Raw genomic sequence first — 16,814 nt, forward strand, 5'->3', positions numbered from 1 at the left:
CTATCACAGACATTCACAAGTCAGCTATCACTGATCACGTTGTCTCTACCAATCATTCCATCAATTGGGAGGACTCAAAAGTCATCGACAGAGAAGCTGACAAGACCACTAGGTGGCTGAAAGAAGCCATCTGGATACGCCGAAAAGGAAAAGACACTCTAAACAAGGACGAGGGGGCCTACTCACTCAACAACATCTTTGACCAACTCATCACGCCCTCTATAGAGGTTCCTGTTGCCTATAAAAGGAAGCAGTCAGATGTGATGGGTTGCCAGTCTGAAGAAACCACTAGTGTAGTGGTGAAACGTCACTAAAAATGTGAGTTTAACATCTTCATTTTTCTTGGATTTGCATAAAACGAACTACCGTAAACGTTCGCCTAATGGCGCTTTTGGATTCTTAGAAATGTGAGAGCGCCATCCTTGTAAAATCTCAACAGCATTAAGGATACGTGTATGTTAAATTGAGCAACCTGGACATAATGCCTCAGAAAAAAATATCGTGACATGACTCAATACTTTAGGTCACTAGGTTAGTTGCTAGAGCAGCAAATGTTTTGGGGTTTCTTCAGGTATTCTTTCTCAAAGTGCCATTGGACTTAATTTGTAAATCGATTAATACGTTATACCTAACTTATTTTGGTAAATCTTTTTATAACATTGTAATTTCTTCATATTTTTTTAATATTCTTCAGTTCAAAATTACACCCTTTTATTGTCTGACCCGTTTTAGCTCAGTCGGTAGAGGGTGCGCCTTGAATGATGAATGGTACTTGTTCGAATCTTGATTTCTGCTCCCACTATTATGTGAAGAAGGGTCAAGAAATGTTTTTGGATTTTGTCCCCATTTTACGAACGAGTATTGTGAATTTTTTTTAATTTAATTTTAATTTTCTTCTTTTTTTTTAATTATAGATAAATAGGCACTGCGAACAAACGGCAACAAAAACCGCTGACAAAATTTGCTCCACCTGCTACCTAGCAATGCGTGATATATTCCACTACATTTAACAGTTAAATGACCTTTAAAAAATAGAACGGCCTGAATGTTTCAAATTGTGTAACTACATTACTTTATTCATTTATGCATTATAAATGATCAGCTATTTTTCTTTTCTTAAAAGGATCGAACCCAAGTAGATCAGACCATTGATCATCAGACCACGAAGTAGTTACGTAACTCCGTGATGGTATCGGAACCAAGCACTGTTTGTATGGCGATCATTACGATCACGCTATTTTGGTATGCCTTTTTTGTGTACTGATTCTTTCGATCGTGGTTCATTACTTAAGCGCGTGATCCCTTTGACATAGTAACATTACGTAACTTCGATACCGGGCTTCGATACTGAATAGTTGTTGAGTGCACATAATATGGAAAGCCATTAGGGTATTGTGTGCCTGCCAAAGCGCCTTATTGTGTTGTGGAATCCTAGCCAGTATTCAATGATAGCCTTGCGTTTATCGATTGGTTCCAAACAAAGGATTTGAACCGGTTTACAAGGATAGCCCCCATAGTGCAGTCCATTCAATCAAATGTTGTCATCAACCTATTTGATCGTAGTGCATTTTGTTATGTGTGTGAGACGAACTGTCGTGGTGATGCAATCATGCTTTTGTTGAATGCATTTGAGTAGTCCGCCATATTTACGGGATGATACGTCATATGCACAGCCTCTATTCAGTTGGTCGTTGCATGATTTTGTTCGTTCACTCATTCAAATTTTATTTATATCATTTGAAGACTGAGCCTATTATGATACATCCTCCGTGGAACAGTTTCAAACAAATATAGCTAGGGATTATTGGGGCAGAGGTTATCTTTTGAATCCTCTTAGAGGGCTATCATTTTTTTTGGAAGGGGGGTCCCAAATTTACAAAAATCTGCGTCAATAAAATTGCGCACCCCCCAGTGCCGTACTATTACGCTGACTTTCGTATTCGGCGAGGAGGACGATTTCGACCTCCTGGTTTGTTTACAAACAGAGAGGTAGACAAAAAACTGTTCCGCTTGTCCAAACACTCAAGTATCAGAAGGATGGTCCACAATAGCGTGATTCACGTAACCTGAATAGGGATTAAAAAGCTGTCACGTAGAACCATGTGCTTCTATTGTCCAATTTGCCATCAAGATTTTATATGGAAACAGTTCAGACCCAGTACACGGTCATGTCAGAAATTAATATTTTGTTCTGGGTCTGATTATTCGGACTACGCACCCCCTATTTCGGCAACAAAAATTTTACGATCCCAAACCCCAAAATTGTATTGAAATCAGTCTTTTTGAATAAAATAACACACTTTCTGTGGTCATCGTGTGACTCCCTACATTTTGGTCATAAAACATTTTATGACCCCATCCTATTATTCTTTCCAAGACTTTATGACCCCCGTATATTTGACCCCCCTTCGAATAAAATGATATACCTTATGGCCACTGATGCATAGGCAAGGACACTCACGCGAATTGAAAGACTTGTCGCACGCGACAGTTCGTCTCACACACATAACAAATGCCTATACAATCAAATAGGTTAATTACAACATTTGATTGAATGGATTGAGTTACTCTAAAATGAAACGATAAAAACAAAGAATCATGAAAAAAGACACATACAAGATAAAATAATAGAATTATATAAACAATGTTAAAGATAAAATCAAGAAAATAGATAATAAAATTTCCTCAAATCAGAAAAAAAACAATGACAGACATCGTAATCTGTCAGAAATTACTGCATGAGATTCGAACCATCAATCTTCTCCACAAGTTCTCTTTATCCTCGCACTATAGTCTAATGCTCTGCTCGCTGGGCCACAACGTATCAGGTGAATGATTACTGCATTATCATGAACAAGTTTGTTCGATCTTGTTCATAATTGTATGTGTCGATCGGTTTCACCCTTTAACTACACGTGCCCTTAATGCTCAGTGATAATAGTCGGCTTTTACAGGGATGGCGCTCTCTCATTTCCATGAACTCCAGAGCGCCATTAGGCGAACGTTTACGGTATGTTAACAAAGACGACAACAACATCATGTTGGTGGGAATCAATTATGGCGATAGTGACTGATGATGATGACGACGACGACGACAATTTATTATGATATGACTCACAATGGTGATGGCAGATGATGATGAGAAGGGGAGGGTGATATGAGGCTGGGTATGATGATGAAGAGGACGACAGATGGTGCATGGTGGTGGTAATGATGATAATGGCGACAAATTTGGATAGGAATCACGTTGGCGTGATGATGATGATGACTGAGATGCCTATAGCTCTGATGGAAGTGGCAGTCATCTTACCAGACATGTTCCTTCGCATTCTTCTTTGAGTAAATTTGGATCGTTCATAAAAAATGGGTCGGTGCAGGTTGCGCCATCCCCATAATCATATCCGTCACACTTCCAACAAAGCCAACCATAACAAGACCCTGATAACAAAATAAAGCATAATACGTTATACACATGATAGTTGGTTTTATTAATCTGTTAATGGTTCGGAAACACGCAGGAGTCCTTGTTAGATCCAGGTCTTACAACATGCATTAGAACGTTACAAGAACGACGAACAAATATCACAGCAAGCAAAAACGTATTTGACATTATTCGCAGAAGGTTAGAAAAGGTTGCCAGAAAACGTTTAAATGTCGGGTTCCGAAAGGGTATGTAAAGGGTATGAACAGGGATGTCAGTTTTCAGGCAATTGCCTGATTTCAGGCCTTTTTGCTACTCCAAATTTCTGCACTTTTATTTATTTTCAGCCCGTTTTGAGGCTTTATAGCCCACATTTATGAGCTTTTTCAGGCTTTTCCTGCCAAGTCACTTCAGGCCACTTTCATCCCTGGTATGAATCATTTTCATGACATTCATTAACATTTTTTGATAACTTGATACAAATATATTCTAACATAATATTGTTGACATAATATTTGGAAAAAACGTTTTACAATTTACAATAACATTTTTAAAATGTTGTTGTAATGTGTTTTCATACAAAACGATTTAAACTTCACGTTTTCATGACCTTATAACCCGACATTTAATGTTATTAAAACGTTTTTACCAAAGCCAAAACCCCACATATAACCTGTTTAAAACGTTTTAAAAACGTTTCAGCTGTGTTTGCTGGGATATCAAGCTGAACAACATACACACTGACACAACAAAATAATGATTGCTAGTGTGCATTTTCCCGGCAGAGCGTCGCCGCAAAACAAAATCGACACAGCTAAAAACCATAATGTAATATCTCATAATTATGCCTTATAGGCCTAGTATGAAATTGCTTTTTTTAAACCTGATTTTTTTTACACATTTGTAACTTTTACACATGTCCCAACTTTAACACGTAAATGGAATCAGCCATTTGTTGTCAACACAGCAAGTTTGACATAAAGTCATAATTCAAAATACTGAACCAGGTATTTCTTTCACTTTACCTTGTTATTTCGGTTTGAAATGAACAGAAACCCTTCCTGCCAGTTATTTTCTATAGCCTATACTAATATTATTTTAGCATTTTGGGTAAATAATAACCAATTTAATTTTTGACGGAAATCGTACATTAATCTTTAAGCATATACCCACCCCCACACTCCCTATACCCACACCTAAGAGTGTGCGAAAATATATATGATACATAGGCATGATATACCGTGTAGGCTAATTATGTACGATGGTATAATGCACTAATGTGCGTTTTCCAGGCTATGCGTCTTCCTACAAATATCAGCGTGGCCGTGATTCACGCACAACTCGCTAAAGCACATTATTACTCTTTTTTGTTTGTGTAGCAAATTGATAAGGCCGAATAAGAAATAAAACATGTTTCACGTCCCCTCCCGCTTCCTTTTTTAAGGTTTCTTCATTTTTATTTTTATTTTTGGAAATTCAGTTATAACTTTTCAAAAATATGTCTAGGAAGTAGAGATGCTTTCTATAGCCTTGCTAATACAAGAAACACTTTTATAAGGTTTTGTGATAGTTAGAGTGGGCCTATCTCTCAGAACAAGAAATAAAAAGAGGCCTCCTCCTTTTTCCAGGCATTATTGTATATACGCTAAAACAACTCTAATTATGGATATTCACACTGGTTTTGCGATAAATAATAAAAAGCCCCCTCTTCCTCCTTTTTTTCAAAAACCCGGACGTGAAACATGTTTTTTATTTTACTTGGCCTAAAATAGTAGTAGTATTTGTTTATAATATATCTTTTTAGAAAAACTCACCTATACATAATACTAAAAGTACAAAAAATAGACACAGCGACTTCATTTTGGATCACCTGGAAGAGAACAATGATAAAACTCTATTATTATTAGTAATTAAAATATTTTTGTAATTGCGATTTGCAAGTTATATTTGAAGTTTAATTAAACAAATCTTGTATTGCGGTGATTACCCATATATCGTCAAATTGTTTTAATAGTTTATTGTTTAATTATTTTTTATAGTTATTTGAATCGTTTTTATAATTAATTGAAGTTGATTTTGATTTAGAACTTCATCAAGAACGTGCATTCACTTGTCGGTATAATGCTACATATTCGCATATTTAGCATAGACCAGAAAGTTAATCAGCACCATCGTATCCGATATTCTAATGAAATGAGCAAATGAATAGGCCTAAGTTTAAAAAGTTTTATTCCAGATATGCTACTTCAAACAAAGATATACATCTCCATTCACAGCAATTACTCATGTAAAATTAGAATTCAGAATATATAGCATAAAATTACTTTTACAAAATTAATGTTCTTACTTTATTAAAATAAACTGTGCCCTACCTTTATCGCCTCGTCAAACCTCTACATCACTTGTTACAACAACTTGCAAAATGGCGCATCGTACAATGTTGACCTTTGCACCCATAGACGCGCCTGAATCATTTAGATTGCTAGTTAATTAGTAACCTGTTGTTTGCTGTGACCCAAGAGAGATGTAAATAATAATTGAATCATATCAAAACTATTGTATATATTTGGTTTTAGGGAACACAAACCTAGTTCAAAATGAGCGCATCGCCGTGCGCTGATGTTTGTTTCAAATTTTAGCCGTCCTTTTGCTCTTCCTACAGGCTGTATCCGGGGGGGAGCACTCAACACAAATGACCATATTGGTATGTTCCCCCGGAAAGACCCCCTTGTTGGATTTCGCAGCTCCGAAAAACCCCCTGTCATGACTGTTCGTATCTCCAAAGCCCGCTCCAAAGGTCCGCCATTTTACTTGTTCGCAGCTCCGAAAGACCCCCTTTTACCGGTAGGGCCTACTACATCTGCTCCCAAAGACCCACCACCGCGAAATTCCGGGGGGAACATAGGCCTACCCACCAAAATCTTTTGATGTGCCCCCAGTATCCCCGGGCTGTATCAAAATGAATGGTAGCCATTGGTGTTGGTGTTTAAATAACCCCATGAGAACTACCTGCCGTTTGGCCAAAATGAATATTGTGTCCAATTTTGAACCAATCAAGAAGGGTATTAATAAGATCATAAAAATTATGCAAATGCAAGTTCGACCATAAATAGTTTAAAGCTTAGTCATTATTGGCAATTGAAATGAGCATTTCAAGTTATCAACCAATCAGAAATGTTGTTAGATGACCAGTAGTGTCTATAGGGGGGTTAAAAAGCACACTTCTTCCAAATGCAAGCCAGCATAGAATCCTCTTGGAATGGTCAGAATTTACAGTCCTTAACCTTTTATCATATAAATCTAAAACTAATTGGTGGATCATATATTGTATTTTGATGAGGCAGTCTTGTCCATAATCACTGAAAACTGATGGGTATAATACCAATCATTTTGATACAGCCTGTATACCTCTACATAATTATGAATCGACGAGTATAGACACAATTGGAACACAAATGTTGCTAGTGACTCTAAGCAGTGGCGTGTCCAGGGGGGGGGGGGCTTTAGTGCTGAAGCCCCCCGCACTTTGTTAAAAACATGTAAAACCAGCCGTTTTTTGGCGATTTTGAGCCATTAAGCCCCCAGCATAAATCTGAAAGCCCCTCTGAGCCCCCCGCAGGAAAAGATCCTGGACACGCCAGTGCTAAGGACAAAAAAGGACATAGGGGAAAAATAGAGTCACTATATCAAGCAAAAAAGGACAAAAAAGGACATAAGAGAAAAAATAGAGTCACTATCAAGCAAAAACAGTAGCGTTCCAATTTTATTTAGCTCAAACGCGAAATTGACTCGTGTCTATGAATGCCTGACTCCGTCTCTATTTAAGCCTCTCTTCCTTCCTGTTATTGGGAAGTTTGTCATCTCTCCTGATCTTTTCTCACGTTTCACATTATTCCCTAAGTTCTGTACACATTTCCTTTGATAATTCCACTACCGGACGCAAACGGGAAGTTAATCCATATTAGTACACCGTAGCCCCAGATTTGTGGCCAAATTCAACAAGAAGTTGTTACAAAAATTGTTGACATTTGGTCACAAGTTATACCTATAGGTGAAATTGGATTATCTTTTTGCGAAAATGTGAAAAAAGTGTCCCATTTGTATACCAAAATTTACCTAGAAACGGGCTAGTGCATACCAGAGGCCCAAATATGAGACCCATATTTCATATTCATATTCATATTCATATTTTATTAACATTTATCAAAAGGTAGCCCAAGGTCAAATTACATAAATTTACAAAGATAAAAACAACAAACCAACAAACATTCATTTTTTTAAAAAGAATGACATCTACAAAACACACAAAATGATATAACATTTCATTTACAGAAACTACTATTGCACTTTTATAATAGTATCATTAAATATTAATAAATAAAAAGAAAAGGAAAGAAAAACATTGCATAATACACTTCAGAAATGGGGCACGTCTTTACACCTCCCCCCCCCCCTCCTATCAGGGATGTGAGACAAATTGCATGTCCTTAATTTTGACTTCTTGACAATTTCTACAGAAATTGAAACAACTGATGACTTAAATGACCATTCTGAGATGACTAGCCATATAAATATATATATATAACATTAAAAGAAACAAAAATGGAGTAAATTTGTTTCTTTTAATGTTATGTACACGCTCTCCTTCACAGGATCGAGCACTCTATTTAATGAAAGAAGAAACACAACTTTATAAATATATATATATTTTTGTAGACCAGTCCCTAATAAGTGTGATTTAGACATTCCCTGTGTCTAGTTGTTAGGATGGTTTATTTGAACAGAACACAGCAGTTGAAATCAATCTTGTACTTTGTACAGTTGACCCACACATAATACAAACACGTGTAGGTATTTATTTGAAGTTCAAGACAAATTTTTAGTTTTGATAGTAAGTTGTCAACTATAGGTAGGCCTATTTTATTTTATCAAATGTATAGTGCACAAAATTAACATAAAATATTATAGAATTATTATCATGAATATCATAAAATTGGTCACCTTAAGGGCTGGGGTATGAACGTTTGGACAGTATTTATTGTGGGACATTAGAGCACATCAGACATATCGAATTGCATTCTGAATACGAAGAATGTCATTCTGATATCAAATAATTTTGATTTTTGAAATTCGCAATTTAATACACATTTTATGGCAAATCATTAAAATTGATATTTTTGATATTTAACAGTAGGCCTACTTGGAGTAAACTTTATAAATCTGATGATTTATACTTAAAGTGTATGTAGGTGGGGAAAAAAATTAGGTCTTTTTGGGAAAAAATCCATATCTTCAATATGAAAGGTCAAAATTTTCAATTGACCGTCGGCTTTTCCTCCCTGCTACATACACTTTAAGAATATGTCATTAGATTTATATAATTTACTTCGAGGACTGCTATATATCAAAAATTTGAAAAATATCAAATTTTTATAATTTGTCATAAAATTTGTATTATATTGTGATTTTCAAAAATGAAAATTATTTGATATCAGAAAGACATGCTTCGTATTCAGAATGCAATTCGATAGGTCTGTGGTGCTCTCATGTCCCACAAAAAATACTGTCGAAACGCAATAAACGCTCATTTTAGATCCCTTAATGCATGTATTAAGTTTAAAGTGAAAAATGTACGTTCAATGGAGATTTATATGGAGATTATTATCTTGAAAACATTTTTTTTGTAGAAATTCATTTTTTTTATTCGGGCTTTCATCCGAGCCTTTTTCCCCCTCTTCAGTCTCTCTCTGCCTCTTTCATTTCTTCTTGCCCTCCCTTCTTTCCTTTCCTCTAGCCTCATTTCTCCTACCCTTCCTCCTCTCCTTCTTTTATTCCTTCTTTATCCATTCCTTTCTTTCTTTTCTTTTCTAACCTTGGCATAAATACAAAATGTAATACCAATCGCCAAAAGTGATATAAAACAATAATACTTCAATGTAAAAAAGAAGACAAACACACACAAAGTTCGGGCTGTTAAAAAAGAGCAGTTTTATTATATACAACGTAAATAATTAAATATAACAATGTATGAGACTTTGTGATTTGATTTTACAGGTATATTTTAATACCCATACCCATAATTTTCGCATGTTGAACAGCAGTATACTCAATAAGATTGGTATCTGTACCCATCAACGGTCTTGATGTTTATTGAAAAGCATGTTTCTTCAAAATGTATCAATGTTGTATATTCTTGAAATGACAAGAATATAAAACCTTGCATATTGTTGAGCCGTTCTTGCCCATTAACTGACAGACTTGTATCAATGATTTTGTTTTTGTTTTATTTTGGTTTACTTTGACGATTAGGCTTTTATTAGGCTCAATCTAAATTTCACAAGAAGTTCATTAAAAGGGGGCTCTGAGTTTTTTGGGGAAAAAAAAGACTTCATATGTACATAAACTTCAGAATGATATTTACAGCTGTTTTCTAGATAAAAGGCACTTACTGAATTATTTTGATTATCGATTAAATCTATAGAGTTGTATTGTACATCTCTATCATTAAAACTGGGGAAATATAGAAATGATCCTGGCTAATTTACTGGTGACACAGTGATCAGCACATCGGTCTCTTTTTTTAACCCATTGACTTTCGTTTTTTTCTTTTGCTGCGATTCCATTTTCAATTTAAATCTAGGGATGTTCTCTAAACCTAATTGCCAGTCGACCGCGGGTGCCCTGTCACTACCGGTGGTTTAACCGCCTTCTATGGTTCCGAACAATAGAAACCACGTCCAATTGGCGGTTCTGCCAAGGTGCCGGTGGTCGACCGGCGGCTGGGGTTTGAAGTCATCACTTACTGGATTATCTTATACTGTTATGTCGAGGGTTGAGAGCCAGAAAGCCTCAACTCACAATCACATGCTCCCACAAAATGAGCATAAAGTCACCAAGGCACTATAGAAGACAGTCCATTAATCATGACAAAATTCAATAGAAACAAAAGACATTGTGGAGAAAATATTGATTTTTGAAGACCAAAGCAAAGAGCCAACTTTATGCTCATTTTGTGAGAGCTGGTCATAGTGAGTTACGGCTTTCTGGTTCTAAACCGTCGATGTGTTGGTGTCCACTACCTCCCTGCATGATTCAAATATTTGCAACACCATCCATGCCATTTCTAAAGTTGAGTGCCTACCATCAGCCTTAACCCACTACCAATATAGTTCCGGCGCAATTTTAATGAGATTTTCACGACTACCCCAAACTAAACTATGACCATCATAACAGGCGAATTCTCACAAACTTGATTGACCAATTTAGAATAATTTTCTCAGAAAGTTTGGTTAACAATATTATAACGAGGGCTCAGTGCAACACTGCATGCCTCGTCTCCATTTGAGTCAAACATATATAGGCATACCATATGTGGCTTTATTTGGGGTTATTGGCGAATATACGTGTTTGTTATCACTGGAAAGCCCATTTTCTGCCCCCCCCATGTACCAAAATTTCATTTTCGCCTAAAATGGAGACGAGTCAGTCAGTGCAGTGGCGTAGCATCATAGGGCAAAGGGGGACGTGTCCCCTTGAAAATTTAGAAAATCCCATTCCCATATGAAAATTGCCGAACAAAAATGGGTTGTGTCCCCCCCAATCTGGCCCGATACTCCCTGTCATCATGACTCACGCCACGCCACTGAGTCAATGTTGCCCTTGATATGGCGCTGGTACTGTTGAGTCATTTTGGCAGCCATTTTGATTCATAATATAAGTTTATTCCACTGCAATAGTTTGTTCTAAGGTGCCAGAATTCTAACCAGAAACCATCCAAAAAGTAGAACTGGAAGACTGCCGATAGCATAGGAGGCGCCGTTGCACAGGTTTTTCTCACAACATCTTTCACACAGTTGATGTTCGCCTTTACCGAAGCAACCTGGAACACAGTCTGTCTTAGTGTTATAACATCCCCGTGTAATCGTCTCTTTACTAAACTGGTAGAGTGTTTGATGCTGAGGAGGAGAAATTAAAACAATGCATATTATGTAATCATGGTAGTCTTTTAAATTATTGGTCATCAATAATTGCGCACTCCAATTGCCGATGCCCGTATTTCGGCATTAATTATGTTTTCAGAATCTTGCTTCCTACAGAGTTGGAAAGTCCAATATAATCCCCGGATATAATCAGCACCTGGACTCTAAACTTGGACTGTGTTAGGCTCATTTTTCCCCTGATTTTTTTTCAATCATTTTTTGATCAAAACTCAAAAAGTCATATTTTTGACCACAATCTCATTTTTGACACACAAAAAAATCACGTTTTTGACCAAAAATCATGCTTTTGACCAAAATCACGTTTTTGACCAAGAAAAGATTCTGAAAACATAATAATGATAAAATTGAATGGGGGTTTTCACCCAAAACAAAATTTATTGATCTCGCTATGAGTTTTAATGACGAGACGTAGACCTACAATATTTTAAAACTCATAGCTCGACCGATATATTTGTGTATTGGGTTCAACCATCTAATTTTATATCAATGTTGCCCTCCCAAGCCAAAACGTGGTATTTTTTACGTTTTCAGTGCATTACTTTTCAGTGCATTAGAGCACTTTATCAGTTTGTTTGTGAAGTAACATTATAATTATTCTCTATATAAATCTTGGCAAAGTAGTTACTGCCTTGTACTGTGCTTTGAATGTAGTTTTTAATCAGTCTACTCTGTAAAAGCGTCTGCTGCAATGCCGAAATGCCGAAAAAAGACCAACATGCAACATTACCGAAATGCTGCCATTTCGGTATTCTGGTCCACATTCTGGTTCACATTCTGGTGTCCATCCATATAAGATTATCAATATTACAATGAGCTATTCCAGAAAACCATTCCTCCTCACTCCTACAGAGGACATCAGAAATCCAGACTTATTTTAGTCAAAACCTTGTTTGGTAGTCATATTGAAACAATTCAATTGACAACCTTTTATTTTGGTACTTTTCTTTTCATGCGCAGTGATTAAAATTTAGTTTTCTTAATTGCAAACATTTTCTGGAAATAATCAACACTAAAGACGCAGAATAAAGCCCAGATTATGCATTTTTGTTCATGAGGTTAAGTTTTAGTCATACCTGCCAGTAAAAACATACTGTCTTTTCACCCAAAAGTAGCGTCTCGTTCTTACTTGAGATCGGAGGGCATATTCATTAATGAGTAAACTGTGTTATCGTACACGCATGATCTTACTTACAAATGCTGGATAACATCTTATTCAGATTAACTGAGTTAGGCATATTATATAGGCCTACTTTGCTTTTGAATATTGTATGGCTCCGAAAAGAGCTGTTAATTAAACCTTATAGCAATGAGTTGTATATCGTAGATCGAGGTCGTTCGCCCTGGCTTGAACTTTTCTCCGCGGTTGCTCCACCTCATCAGAGCCAAAATCGTAAATCTCACTTAAGATTTCCTCTACCAACCCCACCCCAATTCTCTTACCCGCCCATTCCTGTGACCCTCCCAACAGCACATCTACATGTGCTTAACTTGGATAGTGTGGCTCAACGGGGAAAAGGTCCATACTGAGGGGGCTCATGCCACTGTCCCTTCTATGGGCTACTTTTTTTGGTTATTATAGTTGATGTTGTAATGTTTCCCTTTTGTTTCTCCCTATCACATGTTTACTTACATAACAGACTCCTGAGCATTGTGTGATGTAAACTTCATCTTTTTCCGTAGTAATAGGACTATGGCATATCGACCCAGCACATTTATAACAAAACAGTGCTTGACTACAACCTGTGGGAAATAAACAAGGATACTCAGTCAGATTTCTTGATTAAATTTAAAAAAATCTTTTATTATGAACGATTATATACACGTTAACAGCCTATTTCAGTCATCATTGCACCAAACCAAAATTAGATATGTTCAGAAGCATTTCGGCAAAACCTGCATGCCTATTTTCGCGCTGAAATACCTAAATAAAAAAACCCGCAGTATAATATGCATGCAATCCTTTTGGATAAGACTAAGAGTGTTTGTTCTAAGGTGAGTCTGATGAACTAGCAGTGTTTATGCTCAAATATTGAGGGAAAAAATAAAGCCCACGCTCCTTGATAGGAAAAAGTATAGGTTCAACAGGTGAGATACCAATTGTAATGGCTTTTATTCCCCCATAGATTTAAATCTATAATTCCCCTGTGCACGATTTTTCCTGCATGGGAGGGAGAAAAAAGCAAAAACTTTCATTTTGACGTATTATTTGTCGTAACTCAATAGGCTGCAATACAAATGGAAACTTACCATATGATAAATGTGTCAAAAGCTAGAAAATAATGATCTGAGGGCCCGACTCCAGGGGCGAAGCCAGGGGGAGCCAACAAGTAGAACCGACATTTTTCAGGGATAAAATTTGGACGGCAAAGAGTGAAGTTACCTTAAAAGGACTTAAAATTGGACAAAAATCGACAAATGGGGGTGAAAATGTGGCTTTGCCCCCTCACACTAAAATCCTGGCTAAGCTACTGACCGACTATTTACAAGTAAAATTAAGGTGGGTTTGTTTTGCATTGAAACCCGTTTCTAGTTTCTTTAGAACTATTATGAAATTTTCATCGATTGGAAATTTAGGGTTAGTTGTTATGGTGGACCAAACGAAAAAGAAAGAAAGAAAGAAATTGACATGGAAAATCAAATTTGGTGCTTTGATTACACATTTTGTGTTGCAAAAATCTGCCGTAGGCCTACTAGTTGGATTCCTTGCATCATTCCTTTCTGAAAATGTATACTTTTATGCACTTATCATCATTAAAGATACAATTATACAAAATAATGTCTTAAATTTCCCACTTTGAGTGATACTGCGTGCTGCCTATGATGCTCCCACAGTAAAATAAAGTATCTGCTGCTAATTAGCACATGTAGATACTGTGTTTTGACTTATGGGAGTAGAACTTACCTATGGAGACAAAAATAACGGCAAGAAGTAGAGACGAATTCATCGTGAATTCCACAGTTATACACAAATCTGGAACCATAAACGACAGCAAAATTTATTAAAAAATAATCAGAAAAAGTTTGATTCCTTTTGACGTGTGAAGTCATTCTTGGTGCTATAATCATGTAAATAGTAATATTTCCATGCTATTATGTAACACTGATGACCAATTTCTATAAAAGTTGCTACTGCATAGGCCTATATACTCGAATACAGAGTAAAATAAAGCATCAAAAAGGAGTCGAATCTTACTTTTGAGAGTGAAACTTTTTTCAAATTCACATCACATTTGTAATGGGATCTGAGACTGTCATTAAGGCATTCCAATAAAACTTGAGTTTTACCTCTAAAAAAGGAAAGAAATATACCTTTCAAACTATAGAGTTCCCAAATAGGGGGGGGGGGGCTGAAAATTTGATGTCATTATATAAAAAATAATGTTTACTCATCAAAACTCTATAAAAGATTTCGTATATTAGAGACCTATGAATCTCTTGATAAATGAGCTTGTAGGTATCTCTATGGGGAGGATTTATTTTATAGAAGTTGAAACTCTAGGTTTTAGCAATCCTAATTATTCATGAAAGTTACGATAATTGAAAATGCGATTCTTTTAAATAAATTATTGTTATACCCAATTTTAATGTAGGCCTACGGTCATAATTCTGGTTAGATTTCAAAAGTTGGGCAAGTGTCTTCTAAATTATATTTTAGACCACTGACTATTTTAATTAACAGTAATTATGCAACTATAACTATCAAATAAGATATCAAGTATAATGAATTAATTACAAGAAATACTTACTTCACACGAAATAATAAACAAATCACACACAACGAAGTATTATTTGATCTGAAATGCTCTCTGTATAAACTATTCCATCCACCATGTTGTAATGGCGCCCAACGTAGAAACAAAATAGTGTTGATAATTTATAACTGTTCAATGGTCAAGCCCAAACCGAAAATAACCTCATCTTTTTGACAAATATCAGACGCATTAATTCACTACTTCTGTATCAAATGATTGATCTTGAAGCTGGTGGGATGATGTTTAACACAATGTTTGCTTACAAGTTCATATCCAAATAAGATCCATACACGAGATAGTGAACTGTGTCGTTGCGATTCGCAAGCGTGAGATACGAGTGCTGAGCAAAGTTCATCTTGGCGTACATTTGATGTGTATTTAATTTGTTAATAGTTAACAAAGAGTCAATAAATATGTGACCCGAGAATTAAAAGTTACATTTTTCAGTAGTTTCGTCATCATCATCATCTCAAATATCAAACTGACATTGCACATCTTGATCTCAAGTTGTCCTTTAACTGGTCAGCTATACCTGTAACACATAATATCTAAATCACTACTAGTAGTCTAAAACCTAAGGAAATACCTTTTTTCACCTTAGGAAAATTTATTTTTGACAAACTATGCCCGGAAAATATGAGTGTCTAATTTGTTGACCTGATGCTTGACAAATGTAAGGAAGTGTTAGCTTGTCAAAAACTTTATTTCGGGGGAAAAATTACATTACCTAAGATTTTTTAAACGATTGATTAAAAGGATAGGATTATATATGGGTATATAGCTCTGTTTTTTTGGCAAAGTTCGAGATGAAAAAATGAATTTCCAAGGGGCCGTCTCGCTGATTTGCTCTCAGAATGGTTTTACCAGGATAAATATGCTCGAAGCGGACGGAAATTTGGCATTTTAAATGCTAAATAATAATAATATCTATTTCAATTGCCATCAATTACAAACATGTATAAACATTAAAAGCAATTTAAATAACAATCCAGGAAAGAAGAAATAGACTAAACAGTCCAAACACAATGTGTTCTCCTTTCCTGATTATATGTACATATAAAAGTAATAATAATAAATACAAGATAGGTACATTGTATAGCAAAATAAATTAATACATATGTGAACAAAGTTATTGCCTTAGAGTGGGTCTAACTCAAATTATACCACTAAATTTTCAAAATTTAAACAAAATGATAACTCACCAGGGATTTCAAAACAGGAATTGCAATGAAGAAAAATGAAAAAAAAAAAAAAAAAAAATTAGACAAGTAAACATGCATGCATAATTTTTTCATAAAATCCCGGGCATAAAATGTTCTTTACACAGGGACTTAAACCAGGTAAGGGAGGGCGTAGAGCGGACATAGTGGGAAGTTCATTCCACAAACGTGGAAAGGAAACAAAAACAGAGTTAAAAAAGGCATGGGAACTACAGTAGAGATACCTACTTGAAAAATTGGCAAAAAGAAGAAGAAGGACCAATTCCATTAATCAATTTAAAGCAGAAGAGCAACCTCAACAAATAAAAAAGAAATAAGTCGCACGTTTTAAGTAATCCAAATTCATCTAGTCTAGACTCGTATGAAAGATCAGACGGACACCTCTTCCTATACATCAAGACTTTAGAAATCTTTCTCTGGC

The 16,814-nt window shown here is 35.9% G+C and overlaps 1 protein-coding gene across 1 annotated transcript; it reads right to left on the reverse strand.

Annotated features, from left to right (window-relative positions):
* Positions 1 to 9,023: 9,023 nt before the first annotated feature.
* On the reverse strand, positions 9,024 to 15,253 carry LOC140139543 (uncharacterized). Its single transcript, XM_072161262.1, has 4 exons — positions 15,168 to 15,253; positions 14,324 to 14,392; positions 13,052 to 13,161; positions 9,024 to 11,376 (listed from the first exon to the last, which is right to left on the reverse strand). The coding sequence occupies exons 2-4, from the start codon at positions 14,364 to 14,366 to the stop codon at positions 11,164 to 11,166; spliced, it is 366 nt and encodes a 121-aa protein (XP_072017363.1). The 5' UTR covers positions 14,367 to 14,392; positions 15,168 to 15,253; the 3' UTR covers positions 9,024 to 11,163.
* Between the last annotated feature and the right edge of the window lie 1,561 nt (positions 15,254 to 16,814).

This window comes from Amphiura filiformis, chromosome 18, assembly GCF_039555335.1.
Source record: "Amphiura filiformis chromosome 18, Afil_fr2py, whole genome shotgun sequence".
NCBI lineage: Eukaryota > Metazoa > Echinodermata > Ophiuroidea > Amphilepidida > Amphiuridae > Amphiura > Amphiura filiformis.

Excerpts from the sequence above, each read along its gene's own strand:
- LOC140139543 (XM_072161262.1), bottom strand. The coding sequence starts at position 14,366 with ATGAATTCGTCTCTACTTCTTGCCGTTATTTTTGTCTCCATAG. Across the intron at positions 13,162-14,323 it reads CGTTATTTTTGTCTCCATAG|GTTGTAGTCAAGCACTGTTT; the intron begins GTAAGTTCTACT and ends TATTTCCCACAG. Across the intron at positions 11,377-13,051 it reads AATGCTCAGGAGTCTGTTAT|CATCAAACACTCTACCAGTT; the intron begins GTAAGTAAACAT and ends TCTCCTCCTCAG.